Genomic DNA, 15,755 nt, shown 5'->3' on the forward strand with positions numbered 1-15,755 from the left:
CACACACACACACACACACACACACACACACACACACACAAATGGCATCTGATGTCAAGATCCTCAGCTTTCAGATCTGGATGGTGAAGACCTGATCACATCTGGTCTTTCACCCATGTTGTGTAATCTCATTAGGGGTTGAAAGGTCAAAGATGCTCAAAGCTATACTTAGCTTATAACCTTCTGGGTTTTATACTGCATGTTACTGCTGTGTGTCAAGTATTTATTCAGTCACTTTTATACCACCTACATATTCCACCCTTTTATTTGTTTGCACAGTCATGACGGGCCGAAGTCAACCCCGGCGTACACTGTGTGGTAGATGGCAGTCCATCAGAGATAACACAGGTAGGCACCCAGCCCATTCCAACCCATAACCCTAACCCTAACCCATTCATAACTGAGTATTTACTATGAATCTCTAATCCACCCGACTTGCCTGTCTGTGGTATGCAGGAGAAAACCAGGAGAAAACTGGAGAAAACTCACACAGCAACACAAAAACTCGACTTCACTTGTATACTGAACACACACACACACACACACACACACACACACACACACAAACACACTCTGTTTCTAAGTAAAGACAGAGATGTTGCAAGTAATGAAACAAATTTATTGAATCTTCCAGTAGAGACTTGATATTCATGGAATAAAACTGCTTTTCTGGGAGTTCTACTGAGCCAAAACAGAAAAAAAGGAAAAAAACAAAAACAAAACAAAACAAAACAAAGAGGCAATGTGTGAAAGTGCAGACAAATGAAAAAAAAAATCAGAAAACATGTTCAAAAATACAAAAAGAATATAAAGAATATAACGGTTTAATAGCAAACAGGATTGCTCAAAGCATAAAAGAATTGAATGGCAAAATCTGCATTTTATAAAAAACATCATATTAGGACCATCAGTAACTGATAGCTACCTTTTATTCAGTCAACAATTTTAAAATTTTGTATGCTCAAGCAAAAACATGATTTTTTTCCCACCCTAACAGTCTTTTAGCAAGTTTTGCTGAGTCAATGTAATAAGAGAATGAAGCATAGCCACTGAAATATTTATATCCTCAATGTGACTTTGTATTTGACATGTTTTATTCTGCTGTAGCATATACAGCAAGGGACAAACTGAACTGCACTTGTATTTGCCTCTGCTTGGTGTCATTTTCAGCTACCAGCCTTAAATGTGTAACACTACACTAACCAAACTACGCTTTGCAAAACCAGACTGCACATCACATACTCTAATGGTGAATATATCTAAACACTATTCTTTTTTTTCTTTTTCTTTTTTTCATAAAATTCAGTTGAACACGAGTGTAACACAAGATGAGCAACATTTAAACATTAGACTTTTTTTAGTGCCATGTCCCACACTAAACCCCCACCCTTAACTCTCAAACTCTCCCTAATTCTGCCCTCCCAATATTTTTAAATTTTTGCCATTATGGGATTATCATTTTGACTTAATATTCGGACCTCGTAACAGCTTTGATTTATTTTGCCAAACCTAAAAAACAACACTTCTAGGAGACATTTATGCATACTGATCTCAGTATCTGGAGATGATTTAAAAATTTCAGTCATACTGGTCATCCTCCAAGCCCCTGCTAATTCTGTACACATCCTTATTACATTTCATGCCAACCCCATTGCAGTCAGGCAGCAGACAGCAGGCACAGTCAGATCTAGCAGGTGACTGCAATTTAGGTGACCTGGAATGTCCCATAATTACTGTAACTACACATGTAAATCTGGACTTCCAAGGAAATACGAAGAAGCAAAGTAGGTATATGAGGGAATAATAGAACAATGAAAAAAGAGAAACTGTGGGAGCAAGATCAGGGAGGATACTTGCATTATGATGAGTGCGATGGTCTAATTATTACAGTTGGTCACAAAGATCAAGTATCTTCCAGTTGCATCACGCTCACTTTGCTTACCCCTCTCCCAGTCTGTAAATGTGCCCAATTCAGACATCCTTCAAGTAGTGTACAAACCAACCCATTTAACAACCCACCCAATCCTGCTGGTCCCAGATCAGCTTGTGTTTCAGTCAAAACCGCTATCAGGCATTGGAAAATGTGGATTGGCTAAACCACTATACCAATCTCGGACCAGCTGACCCCTATTCTCGCTACTTGAACCAAAATGCTGGGGTATGGACAGCCGCGGGGCTGAGGACAGTTTAGTCTAGGACACAGAGGAAATAGGATTGTGGGGGGAGCCCATCTGGGTTAGCACCTTGTCCAGCCACTGCAGCGGGCCGTGCAGATGAATCTCAATCCAGCAAGGTGTGCTGGTCACATCCTGGCGGTGGTACTCTGCACCCCAGCCCTGAAACACAAAGCAGCAAAATTTTTGATAATCGTGTATCAGTCTAGTAGAGATGCTTCAATCTGGATTTCTGGGGTACCGATATCAGTCACCAATTTGATTTTTTGTTTGTTTAAGTGACATTTAAAGTCTATGGTGTAATTTTTTGCTTTTTTGCTCAATTTCTCCCATATGGGATCTCCTGTCTGCATACAGCATGTTGCAAACTTTTTTTTGTCATTTTCTGACACTAACACATCCAAACCACAGACAACATGAGCCAACACTTTTTTGTCCGCTTCCATATTTTAAACACAGATCCAAGTTCATAGTTTGGTTTTCAAGATCAGCCACTAATTATGTAATAACAGGCCACTATATGAATCAGTGACCCATTTATCATATCATCCACAGAGGCTAGATTAATGTATGAGAGTCTGAACAAAAGTATATGTGTTTCCTCCTCAGCTGTACGACTCTTTAATTTGATCAGTTTACCTTGACGAAGCTCATGCGGATGGTGCACATCTTGGTGAGCTCGTAGACGGCCTCGAAGCCGTGGTTGACAGACTGGGCCAGCAGCTCAGCAAACTCCTGATTGTTGAAAATTTTCAGGCTGCAGCCGCTGGGGATCTTACACACGGTTGTGGGATGGAACCCATGGTGGTAGTTACAGTTACGACTCTGGACGAAGATACTGCTGTCACTCAGACATTCTGCATACACTTCCCCACCGACGTAATACAGATGGACACCTGGAAGGAAACGGAAGAGGACAGAGGAGGAAGTGTCGGTGATGTGGAGTAGTAGAGGTCTGAGTTAGGGCTGGGCGATACGCCAATATCATATCAATATCATAATATGACACTAGATATCGTATAGGTTTTTGGACATCGTACAATCATGATATGGTATAAGTGTTGTCTTTTCCTGGTTTAAAAGTCTACATTACAACATTCTAGTTGTTCTGTCATTTGCCTCCACCTGCTCGGTCATCAGATCCACATTACTAATGATTGTTCATCACAAATCTCTTGTGTATAAACATATTATTAAAGCTCCAATATTCATCCCTACACTATTGTCACACTGTCAATAATGCAGTATTCAGTCATATTTGATAGTTCCCCAGCCCTAGTTTGAGCTCTTCCACATCCTGCTCTCCGCCATGGTTCTATCACCTTGTCTGTCACTTTGTCTGTGACTTTCATGCAAAAATGAACAACCACAAATCATCAGTGTGGTAAATGTAAAGTCAATAAACTAAAATGTTCACTCAATTTGTTATTATTGTTCCATACTCCTCTTTATGCCAATCCCTAATATCTATTGACAGCACACATTGATCTAGTCTAGTCTGTGGACACGCTGAGCGCTGCAGTCATTGATGCGTTTGCATACTGCACCTTTGCCGATGTGCCGCCGGGTGTTCTCAATGGTGGAGTTGCGGTTGACGTTAGAGAGCAGGCCGAGGCAGAACCGGTTGCGGTTGTTGGAGGGGTCTGTGAAGCCATCGACAAGCACGCTGGTGGAGGAAGCCTGGAACGCCTCTCCAACGCGGTTGTTGAGCTCGTAGTAAACAATGGAACACCAGTGCTTGGGTTCCTCATAGGCAACAGGCTGCACATCTGCACAGGAAACCAAGACGGGTTACAAAATGAGCACAGTCCAACTTTGCACGCAAACACAAACAGAAGATTTAATGCAGCGCTTGATCTTTAAGATACCTCTGTGAAAGCCAAAGACAAGCTGTCAGGGGCCATTGATGTCTGTTGAGGCTCAGTTGTAGATCTTGTTCATCCGCAAAAACTAATTCTTCCAAACTGTCCCGTGTAGCCCATAACAATAATTTGAATAAACTTATAGGACCCACTGGCTACATTTGTATACATTTGCCCTGACCAAAATCAATGCACACCAATTCAAAGGCGGACTCCTGCAGATTGTCTGTGGTCTGTGTGCCAGGCTTTATCGAGCAGGCAGACAGTCAATAGAAGGTGCCTGGCCCATGCTTTCTGTGCCTGGTATCTTGGGTGAGCCAGTGCCAGTTGGCTAACCCTCTCTGGGGGAGGAATAAATCATGTTTATCTAAGCACATACTTCTCCCAAACTTCCTCTGTAGCATGGCACTGGCTAGCAGGTGTGTTTTGTCTGCCTTGTTCCCAGAACTGGCCTACAATGGAAACCCACTACAGGATGCAGCTTGTGGAAAAGAACTTAAAAATTCCCCAAACTCCCACTTCCAGCACACATCTCAACAGCTCCTCCCGCCACTGCTGTCACTTTGTGTGGGCGGGATAGTCCTCCAATCTCTGGGCCTTGAATGCACGATGATAAAAAATAAAAAGCTTCAGTGGGTCAGGTGTGGACACAAGGCTTTAGTTGTGTAGCTCCAGCCACATATTCCAAGGTGATGTGAGAATAATTAAATACAAAACATTCCCACAGAGTTTAAGTGCAGCCCTAAGTGTCAAACCACAATTGTTAACAATAATTACGGGTCCAAATTATTCAAACAGAATTTCAGAGACATCACAGGAGATGAATTTTGTTTTGTTTGTCTGTTCTTATCCCTGCACTGAGTACAAAGACTATACAAGAATCCAATACATGTCCTTTGTATGGTTTATTGTGTATTCATGAATGCACTGTTCAGATTTGAGCTACAGCCTGTCTAACACAATAAGAAGCCAAACCACCAAACTGAGATCCCAGCAAGTATTGCAGCACATTTCAGATCTGAAAGTTGGAGGTAATTAGTGAAGCTGATCGTTAACGAGGTTCAAGTCATTACCACCAGCAGAGATGACATAAGCCCTAGGTTTTATAGGACCCATAAAAACCGCTCTGAGCCCTGTCTTAATTGGCTGAGGCTTTGAACTTCTCCTGGGGTTGCACCCATAGACAGCACCTCACTGCAACCATAGCAAATCCTTTCCACATTCCTGCTCAAGTTGTCTGCAGCTGTATCTGACAAGATAAGGTCTACCAACTGCATTTTTCCATTTGGAAGTGCATGTGCTTAAAGTCTGACCGCAACAGCAGAACACAGATTCCCAGAAATCTTTGCACCTGCAGAACAACAGGAGCAGGTGCAGACAGCTCTATGGGGATGATATCACAGCGAGCAGACAAGTGATGCTGCCATGGGACGACTGAAGGGGGGTGGGGGGGTGTATGTGTCTGTTAATATTGCCATGGTTACCTGGCCTGTTATTGCTCTCTAAGGGCAAGGGTGGAGCCATGAGGTTGGTGTCCATTGGCTGGGGGCAGTCCTGAGTCATCTGCTCCTCTGGGGGCATGTAGGCTGGAGGGGGTGTCTCTGCATTGCGAAGAAGAGATAAGAGCATTATGCTGGTGGCTATGGAAGAAACAGGAGGAGGTCAGTTCAGTCTGCTATCTCACCTGGCATCTGGAATGGACTGCCTGGGTCAGAACTGGTTGGTGAATGCGGGAAGGTGGCGCTGCTGCCGCTCCCGGGTGAGTTCGGGTAGCTGTTCCCTGGCGAATGGGGGAAGGGCATTGTGTTGGCCTGGGCAAAGGATTCTGGGAAGGTGGCATTCTGGGGCATGTGCGGCTCGTTCTGCTGAAGAGGATTGCGGAAGCGTGGCAACATTGTATGCTTGGCATTGAACTCGCTGTTCCTAGGTACCAACACAGGAGGCAGCACTGAGGAGAGAGGGAAGGGCAGGTTGGGTTATCAAATGCAACACTGCTCCCAAATAAAAACAAGTTCAAAACAACAGCAATTATTGCAGCTGGAGTCAAATGTTACATCAGTAATTCTCAGACCAATTAAGATATGAACTTGAATGTGTAAGGGGCGGGTGTTACATTACACACAAGAACCTGATTAAACAATACTCTGTTAATGTGACGGGGCAGCTTTTAAAGCCAGTTCATGATGCAGATACACTTTTAATTTCAAAGACCTCAAGAATTTTCTCTTCATTCTGATGTAACATCTGACTCCAGCTGCAATAATTGCTCAGGTGAGGTTTCAGGTCATGTTTAAGCTCCAGGAGTCTTTTTAACAGTGTTGAAGCCCACATGCACAAGCGCACACAAACACTTACACACAAACTCAATAAGGACTGAGTTCTTTGATTGCGGCATAATGAAGAAATCTCTCTCCATCTTGCTATTTGGCTCTATCCATCATTCTACTTGCTCAGCGCAGATGTCCCTGCATTTTTGAAATGTCAGCTTCCAGCCTGTTGGTTTTAGCCAGCAGTATTTGGCCCCGACTCCCAGACATTCTGCTCTGAAAAAACATCTTTGAGGTGAGCCCTTCTGGAGGAATTCACCACTTGGGGCAAATATCCTGGTTGATATGCTTGTGAAGGCTCAGGTGCAGATACAAACCGCAGAGATATGCTCCGCTTGTGTCTATAAATACCTGCGCGGACAAATAAAGTTTGTGCTGAAATTTTAGAAGGGGCCTGCACTACTGTCAGAGGTCCGACAGGAAGCCCATGTCAGCTGCAGTGGTGGGCCAAAGTATCAAAGTAAAACATTATTTAAAATGTTAAAACTGCACAGGAGTGGCCTGTCAGTTGTGTTGTTTGGTAGAATGGTGAATGGAGATTGACAGGATGTGTGTGTGTGTGTGTGTGTGTGTGTGTGTGGGACCATGGGGTGTGGGGGAGTGTGGACAGACAGGTGTTATGGGGTTATATCACCTCAGCCCTCTGTCTTCAACCGGCTGCTAAAACAAAAGTGTGCGAGGCAGGCAACCACTCTTTCCTCCCATTGTGTGTGGGTGACCGGCTTCCTGTCCCAGTCATCTTCAGAGAAACTGTGTGCGCATACATGAGTGTCTATGTATCCATATGCGTCTGTGTAATTGTGTGCGCGTGAGCATGCATGCGTCTGTGTATCTGTGTGTGTACTTGAGTGCATAAATGTGCGTGCATGTGTGTGAGTGAGTTCTGGCCAGCAGCACAGAGCATGCCCAAAACAAAGCCCTCATTCTCTCCCGGCTGGAATTTCCTGCCCCACACACACACACACACACACACACACACACACACACACACACACACACACACTCAGCCCCTTTTTCTAGCACCCTGCAGACAGCTGTTTCTATCTTGTCAGCTGACCCTCATTTTCTGCTTAGTAGAAAAGAGGCAAAAGAGTGTGTTTGATTTGCTTTGCATCTGCCCTTGCAAAGTAAACTAAAGCATCCCTGGACTCTGAATTTAGCACTCTTTTGCCTCTCCTGTGTCTCGATCTGGTTCAAACAGATAAACCCCTTGCAGAGAACAGTGGATATAAAAGATGGAGAAGTAAAAAACGAGTGCACATCTGCAGAAGCCATTACCAGAGAGGAAAAGGCATGAACTGCAAGGTTAATGCCCTACAGGCTATGAAACTGCTCCGAGAATTAATCATTGGTCATTAGATCCATGAAATTCCATTTTAACACCAATGCAGAAATGCTTTTGAGACGGTGTAACGTTACATATGAAATAATTTAATACTGCACTGTTGCGGACTTTGCATCATAAATTCTGGGCCATATTTCCACTCACCTGGACTGTCCACTCTCTTGTAGTGGTAGGGGTTGATACACACATCCTTCTGTTTGGAGCCGAAGGGATACTCGCAGCACTCGAGGGCCTTCAGCTCATGGTGGGACTGCAGGTCAGGCCAGCGCCACACCCGGCAGTAGATGACATGAGGCAGACCTTTCCTATGGGACACCTGCAGCCTTCCGTCCAGGGAGCGAGGGATGGTCACACAGTTACTGGGCTGACCCGGGCAGCTGAGAGCCCTTTCCAGCTCCTCCATGGCTCCCTTCTTCTTTTTCAGTTTCTTTACCAGAGCGTCTACGGCCTTTTCTGCCCATTTCTCCTCCTCGTCGCCCTGCTTCCAACCAAGGAGCCGTTTGACCGCTGGGCTAGTGAAGGAGAAGAGCGAGGTGACATTCATGGTGGACAAGCCTCCCTCCTCTCCTCTCCTTTCTCTCTGTCGGGGCGCTCAAAGGTCAAAAACGCTGAAGGAAATGTGTGCAGCAGTGCAGGGTAGTCCAGTTTCAGAAAGGGGAAAGGGTAAAATGTTGCAGGTTTGTTTGTCCTTCTGGAGTTTCCTGATAATCCTCAGTTTCCAAAGTTTCAGATGGGGTCCTCTCTAAGGCCACCTAGCAGAAGAGAGAAAAGAAAATTAGAGCGGTAACAGAAATGTGAAAATCTCGCTGCTGCTTCCCTTACCCTTCCTCCAGCAAAGTTGGACCGACTATATAGCGGATGCTTAACTCTGCCCCTTTTGCTTCATTAGCACAGATGTCTGATCAGATGATGGGTGGAACAATCATCGATGAGACATGCGAAACTGAGCAGTGATGTCACTCTGTTGCGGCTTCTGGGAAGCAGCGGCAGCAGAGGAATCTCGGCGAACACCCTACTAGGAACGTCAACCCCAACCAGACACTCTCTAGATAGCTTCCTGTGCATATGGCTTGTCACATTACCAGCAGTCACTAATGTCACTTAGCACATAGACCTAACATACACAGCCCACGCAACCTGTAGAGAAGACTGTTGAGGAATTTCACTGACACGTTCAACTACTGATTCACCTGACAGGGAAATTAATTCTTTAACAGTTCAAATGAAAAGAGGCTGTAGTAGTAGATCCTGAGGCAAAAACACACTCTTGATAAGCAGGATTTTCTCTGCCTCTCTGTCCACTTCTCAGTCTTTGCTGTATTACATCTAACATGTTTTATTTTATCCCGCATGTTGTTGGTGGTGATGCTGCTACAGCGGAGGATGGGTTGAACTTCTGATTAGATGGATTTGACTTCCAGTTGCACATTAAAGATTTCAAATTTCTCTCTCGCACTCTGTGCCTCTCACACAAATAAACATATTGGCAGTGGAACAAGTAGAGAGGAGGAAGAGTTAGACGGACGGATAGCATATCAGACATTTGAAAAACATTTTGTGTTTAGTGCTGAGACCGTCTTTCACAGGAGGAAGAACTTTAGTGAGCGCCTGTTGTGGCAAACACTCTATTAAGCATCAACACCACCAACACACTCTGGCTTCAGCAGGAATCTGGCAACGTCTGGGACAATAAAAGAGGAAGTGCATGTGGACCTCAGGATAAATGTGCCCATTCACCAGGGTCCCACAGGAGCAATTCAGTAGCCAGGAGGTACATGCATTCTCGCTTTTAAAAGGGGAAACAAGAGGGCATTAAGCTCTCACAGCTCCAGCTTCTTTTCAAGTTATTCCGCGTGCAATTTGGAAGATAAAAAATTCAGTTGTGGTTGAGGTCTGGCTGTACATACATGTGAACACACACACACACAGAAACAGTGTGTCAGAAATTCACCTCTTTTCTTATGTCCCGACGGACTCAGGGTGAAGATGCATCACTCGCTGACAGTAAATACAGCAGTATATTGGATTTCCTACAAGCAGGAACAAATACATCATCAAGACTCTGCTTGGCTAACTCTATAGTTATTCTTGGCCCTTCAGATTATGGGATGAATAGCCATTTCTATCTTTGTCAGCTACTGTATGTGTGGGCTACATCATCCTGACAAACGGGCAGAGAAGTTTGATGAGAACAGGTGCTGTTTACAACACGATGTGTGTGTGTGTGTGTGTGTGTGTGTGTGTGTGTGTGTTGTGGAGTCATTGGAGGGCTACTATTGCCAACCACACTGACAGGAAAGCTGCAAGTTGCACCTATATTTAGCATAGCTGCCCGAATCACATTGGCTAATCTAAAAAGTGAGGGCTGAACTGCTAACGGGGTAGGGAGGGGATAGAAGGGTGGACTAGGGTGTGTCTGTGTGTGTGTGTTTGTATCTGTGTGTGTCTGTGTGTGAGAGAGGGAGAGAGAGACAGAGAGTGTGCACTCCCACCATGGAGGGAGAGAGAGAGAGGAGAAACATTGAGAGAAAACATGAATGCAGATTTCCTTTGTGTCTCAGGCCCCGGCATATTCACACCCTCTGCAACAACCTCAACGCATTGTCCCACCATACGGGAGGCAGGAAACAGGCTGTGTGATTATTTCTACTTTTCTGTCATCACCAACACACAAGCAGCATCACTTCCTTCTCTTGAGGCCTACAGGTCTCTGTACTAACTGTGCACTCTTGACTCTGTCTCTCACGCTCTCTCTCTCTCACTGTCTGTCTCTTTGTCTCTCTCTCTCTCTCTCACACACACACACACACACACACACACACACACATACACACATGCATACACACACACACCTCAAACTGTCTCTCCTTGCAAGTGAACAGCTAGAGTGGAGGATGGGTCAGAAATGTCGTGGGTGCGGTCTCTGCTCCCGCCTGTTCAAGCATCAAAGTAGTTGAATTTCTGTGATGTTTCCCATAACTGAAAGGCAAAAGTTTTGTACTCCTGTTGCTGGTGCTGGTTGCTTGTAAAATCAGTATTCATCATTTCACCATATAGTGCTCCTAACTAAGTGCTGAGTAAACTATTACAACAGAAGAGTTCTGGAGCACTACTTGGAAATCTACGTCTGTCCGCCAATGTACTGCTGCATTGTTGCCATTTCACAGTGTCTGATGCAGAACTGACTCAGCAAACCTTCACAAAGAGCAATTAGATATACTAAGCACGCAGCATTACAATGCACCATAAATCAGAATCGTTGAGGGGGGGAGGCCTAAAAACAGCAAAGCCACCTTGGTACCAGGGTCATAACCCAGACGTAAAGGGAATCTTTTCAGTCCACATCCAGCTGCAGAGCTGCTTTGATGGCCACTCAGTGACAGCTAGCTGTATCGGCACAAGTTCAGGACTAGCTGCAGAAGGGCCTTTAATCCAATTCAGATGGAGAATTCCAGAAAAGTACGTGCTGGAACATCTGGAGCAGGCTTCACAATCCTCTACTGTCATCCTAGTGCAGCTGGAGACCATATCTCTCTGGGTATTTCCAAACCTGACAATCCACACTATCTGACCGCTGCTGTGACCGCGTGCTTACAGTAGCCTGCTTAAAGGGGCTTAGACGAGTTTGTGTTGATGGTTCTACAAGCAATGCTAGTTTAGAGCTGTCTGTGGAGTAGTCAAAATAAATAACACTGCCTCCCTATCCTTATACCTAGGGATGTTTTTGAAGCCTGGACCGGCAGGTTTTTGTGTAACAACTTTCCAAACTATGGTCTGGAAATTCCACTTTACAGCGTAGAAATGTTGTTCATATGCAGGTGGCTTCACAGCTGCTGTCCCTGAACCCAGTAACCCAAACTGAATCTAATCATTCTGTATCAGATTTGAACAAACAACACACAAAAAAGCCTTCATGGAAAATCTCAGCCCAAATGAAATTCAACTTGTTGGAATATCTTGGGAAAACTTGCCAAATAAGCCTATATCACTGCAGATTAAGCCACAATTGGTCAGACACTGACTTACTGATCCTAGTAATGATCCTTTTTACTGGCTGTATGAGTCCATGAGCTGAATATATCAACCACCTCTCCATGCGCCAAACATCTCTATGCACTCATCGCCCTCATCTTTTGGCATCTATGAAGCATCACATAGAAATGCCTCCAGTGGGCTCACCCACTACTACCCTCCCTATTAAAGCACACATCATTTACACAAGAAACAAGAAAGTCAGTCTGACATTCTGTACAGCTGTGCCTCTGCCATTCTCCTCCTATTGTGTTAAAGGCAGCGTCTTTTCGTGAGCAGTTAGCATGTTGGACGGAGGCTGTGGCTAATGGGAGCACATAAGTGGGATCATGCGACATTGACAGGCGCAGGGTTTGACCCACCTGGTGCAAGCTGTTAGCCACTATACTAGCCCCATGGATCATTTTGCACTGCTCCTGTGTCTGTTAATCAATTTAGGACTGGGCTGTGTGGGATGAGGAGGCAGTAATGATGCTCTCTGGACCCTCCCCAGGGACAGAGCATTATAAAGAAGCTACATTATTTATCAGCAGGGCCCTGGATGGGGCCTCCATTAGCCCCCACTCAATGGAGTCACTGGCTATAAACAGAGGAGTGGAAGCAGAGAGAGGGTTATAGATAAAGAAAGAGGGAGGGAAAAGAGGCAAAGAGGGGGAATGATGCAGAGCGAGAGAGGGAGAAAAAGGGAAAGTGACAGCAAAGACAGAGATTTAAGACCAACTGTATGTGTGTGTCTGCGTGTGTGTGTGTGTGTGAGAGAGAGAGAGAGAGAGAGGAGAGAGAGATAGAAAAGGAGGAAGAGAACACACACACACACACACACACACACACACACACCAACTCAAACAGACTCTTTTATACAAGTACGTCTCACAAAAGTGTTGTCAAGGCTTAGTGAGTAGTGACACTGAAAGATAGAATATGTGCTTTTTTATAAATACAAATCACAGCTATGCAGCAACACTGCTTTAATGTGTATGACTATCTTTCCAGGGTGGCAGATTTTTAGGAATAAAAAAGTTTGATTTGGTTTGAGTCTTTAAAAGAATTAACTAATTCTTAGAAATGAGCTAAAGCCAGCCAAACCAGTGGCCAGCAAATTTAGTTTAGTTTTTTTTTTTTTTTTTTTTTTTTTTATAACCACAGTCACTCGAGTCTCCCTTTATACAATAGTCTAAGAGTAGGGCTTGAAATAACCACAGCCAGGCATGAGGTGTTGCCCTTAGTAACTAGACATAGCATTGACCTGGGAGGCTCCTTAAACTCCATGGGGTTACTTTTCCTCGCAGACACCACACCACATATTCAGCACTGACCTAGTAAAGACTGAGTTTGTGTACGAGTGAAATCTCGCTCTCACACCACTTACGAGCATGACATGGACAGGCAGCAAGACAGGAAACACACAGAAAACACACTGGAAAGCTTGTCACTACCGAATTGTGGTCAGTAATGCCCAACCCCTTAGGGCGCGAGCAATGACTTTGAAGGGCTTCAGAAGCTGAACTAGGATCAGATTCTGCATGTACCAGACAGACCAGTCCACACACGACCACAGACATAACTAGTGAACACATGGGGTTTCAAGCAGCTATCCCAACCATGCTTGGCACTCAGTGTTGGGTTAGTGTTGTGTTAGGGGTGGACACCTCACCCCAACACATGGCAGGCTAGGGTGTCTGGGCCATACGGACAGACAGAAGGGTTTTCTGAGACTGACATTGTTGTTGTGACAGACTCTTTGGAAACAGAGGAATGTGGCTAACCTATACTTACACCTTGTAGCCGAGTGTTTTAAGCAGTGATGTGATGTGTTGCTGCAAGTTAAATCCACACAATATCTGAACACTTTTGCATTAACATGACTGTAATAACACTGACTAGATTCTGTCTTGAGCTTTAAAAAAAAATGCCTCGTATTGAGACTGCACACATTCACAGAGTGCATACATTGTGCAAGGTCAATAAACCGTGTTTATATTAGGGAAAAGAAAATAACCCACGATATTTTGGGCATGTTTCTCCATCTGGAAGTATTAACAACATCTTAGATTGGGGAATTACAGCTAATGAACCTGATAAAAGTATTTGATAATCACACTGATATATTGTAGCTTTATTTTCACACAAAACTAAGTATGTCATTTCAATCCAAATTCAAGAACATTTGTTTATTTTTCCAAATATGATTTAAATCCCTATATTCTGAGAATGCAGGATGATAAAACAATTGAAGTAAATCACGGACAAGGACAAATTCCCGTCCTTTGGGTAATCTGATATGTCATCTTCAATAATGTCAGGAGATCTAGCCTTAGCTGCTGTGGGTCTCCCTCCCTTTCCCTCTCTCTCTGTCTCTCTTTCTCTCTCTATCTCTCTCATACACACATACACAAATTCATGAACCCAGTGACATAACTGTACATAAAACCACATGCATGTACTTGGGAGGCACAGCAGTGCAGATGATACGGCCTCAGTAAATTTGCATCAGCCACAAGACAATAAAACTGGGAAAATGTTAAGATGACACTGTTGCAAAGAAAATGGCATTTGCATGCTGGTGACCAATGTTGAGTTCTTTATTGCAAATGTTCTTCCTGGTCCTGTAAAGTCTCTCACTGGCCTATATCAATGATCAAATATGATCAATGAACAATAAAACGTGTCATCAACAGTATTACACAGACACACCTTCCATCAGTCTACACAAAAATGATCTGAAACACACTGCCTGTAAAGCCTAAAGCCAAAATGTCATTGAACAAGCCTTGAATAACAGTTACATTAAATCCATAATGAAAAATCACTGTAATATTCCTTACATTTAGTGTGTCTGTGCTACTCAGTGGAGAGTGACCTTTTCCCACTTAATGGTATCTTTTTTCTTCTGTGGTTTCACTACAGTAGCCATGCTCTATTTCTAAAATACTCCTAGTGTGAATTATAATTTTGCTGTGCAATTTGTACAGTATCCACTTCATAACATTATTACAACTCGTTTTCTAAAGACCAATGATGCCCACATATCGCAAAAAGCAAAAAATGTTTCGCCTATACAAAAGAAATATGACTTAAATTTTCAATTTGGCTACATTTGTAACTCTTCCCAATCTGATAGCTTGGGAAAAAAAGTTTGAAGCTGCCAAGTGATAGACTCTTCAGCTGAATCGTTTGAATGTATTTTCTTCAAAGCAAAGTCGTGCAGAGGGAAAAGTCAAACAAAGCAGCGGTACTTTTCATTCTGCATGAAGGAAAATAAAGTTTACAGTACCTTTTTTGTGCAGCTTTAAGTCTCTCTCCTATGCGCTCTCATACAGCTGCCTGTCTTAGCTCTGCTTGGCCTGGCGTCAGTGAGTCGCGGGGCCGCCTCACCCTCCGCTGAGAGCCAGTATCACGCCGCGGGATACAGTCCGACAATAACGAGCCCTACTTTTTACACATCTAACATCTTCATTCACTGTGTGGAAATGGATTATGTAACTGTGAAACAATGCGGCCTTTTCGTTAAGTTTAAAGAGCCTCGCCAGTGGAGGGTTTCTTTTAGTTTGCTGTTGCCACTTGGCTTGCTGGGCGGTGAGACCGTGTTGCCTGTAATCACTTGATGCATTTAGAAAAGAAGAAGACAGTAAGGCCCAGTAGATCTCAACCTGGGGGATACCCCCCACCCCCACATTAACACAACCTGGACATTTACTGTGATTTTTAATAATTACCTCCCCACATTTAAATGTGCAAAAATGGCACCTAGATGTGGATCCATGGGGGGGAAAGGTTCGCTATAAGTGTAATATCCCTGGGCTAGGCTTTATACAATTAATAGCCTCCAGATATAAATTAGGATACAAATTAGATAATCACATGTGTAAAAACTTTCTCTCTGTCTTTAAGATGTTTCGCCACACTGGCTTCAGAATATATCACCCCTCACCACTGAAACAAAACAGCTGATCCAATTCTCCAAACTGGGACAGTAATCTCTCACAATAGTTGTAAGTGACTGACAGGCAACTCT

The 15,755-nt window shown here is 44.0% G+C and overlaps 1 protein-coding gene across 2 annotated transcripts; it reads right to left on the reverse strand.

Moving 5' to 3' along the window:
* Positions 1-598: 598 nt before the first annotated feature.
* Positions 599-15,081, reverse strand: smad1 (SMAD family member 1). Of its 2 annotated transcripts, none has more exons than XM_030062931.1 (7): positions 15,015-15,081; positions 7,853-8,460; positions 5,721-5,984; positions 5,521-5,637; positions 3,722-3,943; positions 2,814-3,070; positions 599-2,336 (listed from the first exon to the last, which is right to left on the reverse strand). In XM_030062931.1, the coding sequence occupies exons 2-7, from the start codon at positions 8,250-8,252 to the stop codon at positions 2,193-2,195; spliced, it is 1,404 nt and encodes a 467-aa protein (XP_029918791.1). In that variant the 5' UTR covers positions 8,253-8,460; positions 15,015-15,081; the 3' UTR covers positions 599-2,192. The 2 variants fall into 2 exon arrangements, with proteins under 2 accessions (XP_029918791.1, XP_029918796.1); XM_030062936.1 differs by lacking the exon at positions 15,015-15,081 and adding an exon at positions 9,660-9,679.
* Positions 15,082-15,755: the final 674 nt, after the last annotated feature.

The sequence above is a fragment of the Myripristis murdjan genome, chromosome 1 (genome assembly GCF_902150065.1).
Source record: "Myripristis murdjan chromosome 1, fMyrMur1.1, whole genome shotgun sequence".
Lineage (NCBI taxonomy): Eukaryota > Metazoa > Chordata > Actinopteri > Holocentriformes > Holocentridae > Myripristis > Myripristis murdjan.

What these genes read in the sequence shown, in the direction of transcription:
- smad1 (XM_030062931.1), bottom strand. Translation starts at nt 8,252, where the DNA reads ATGAATGTCACCTCGCTCTTCTCCTTCACTAGCCCAGCGGTCAAACGG. An exon ending in CAAGAGAGTGGACAGTCCAG is followed by an intron (nt 5,985 to 7,852) that starts GTGAGTGGAAAT and finishes CTCTCTCCTCAG; the next exon opens with TGCTGCCTCCTGTGTTGGTA. An exon ending in CAGTCCATTCCAGATGCCAG is followed by an intron (nt 5,638 to 5,720) that starts GTGAGATAGCAG and finishes TTCGCAATGCAG; the next exon opens with AGACACCCCCTCCAGCCTAC.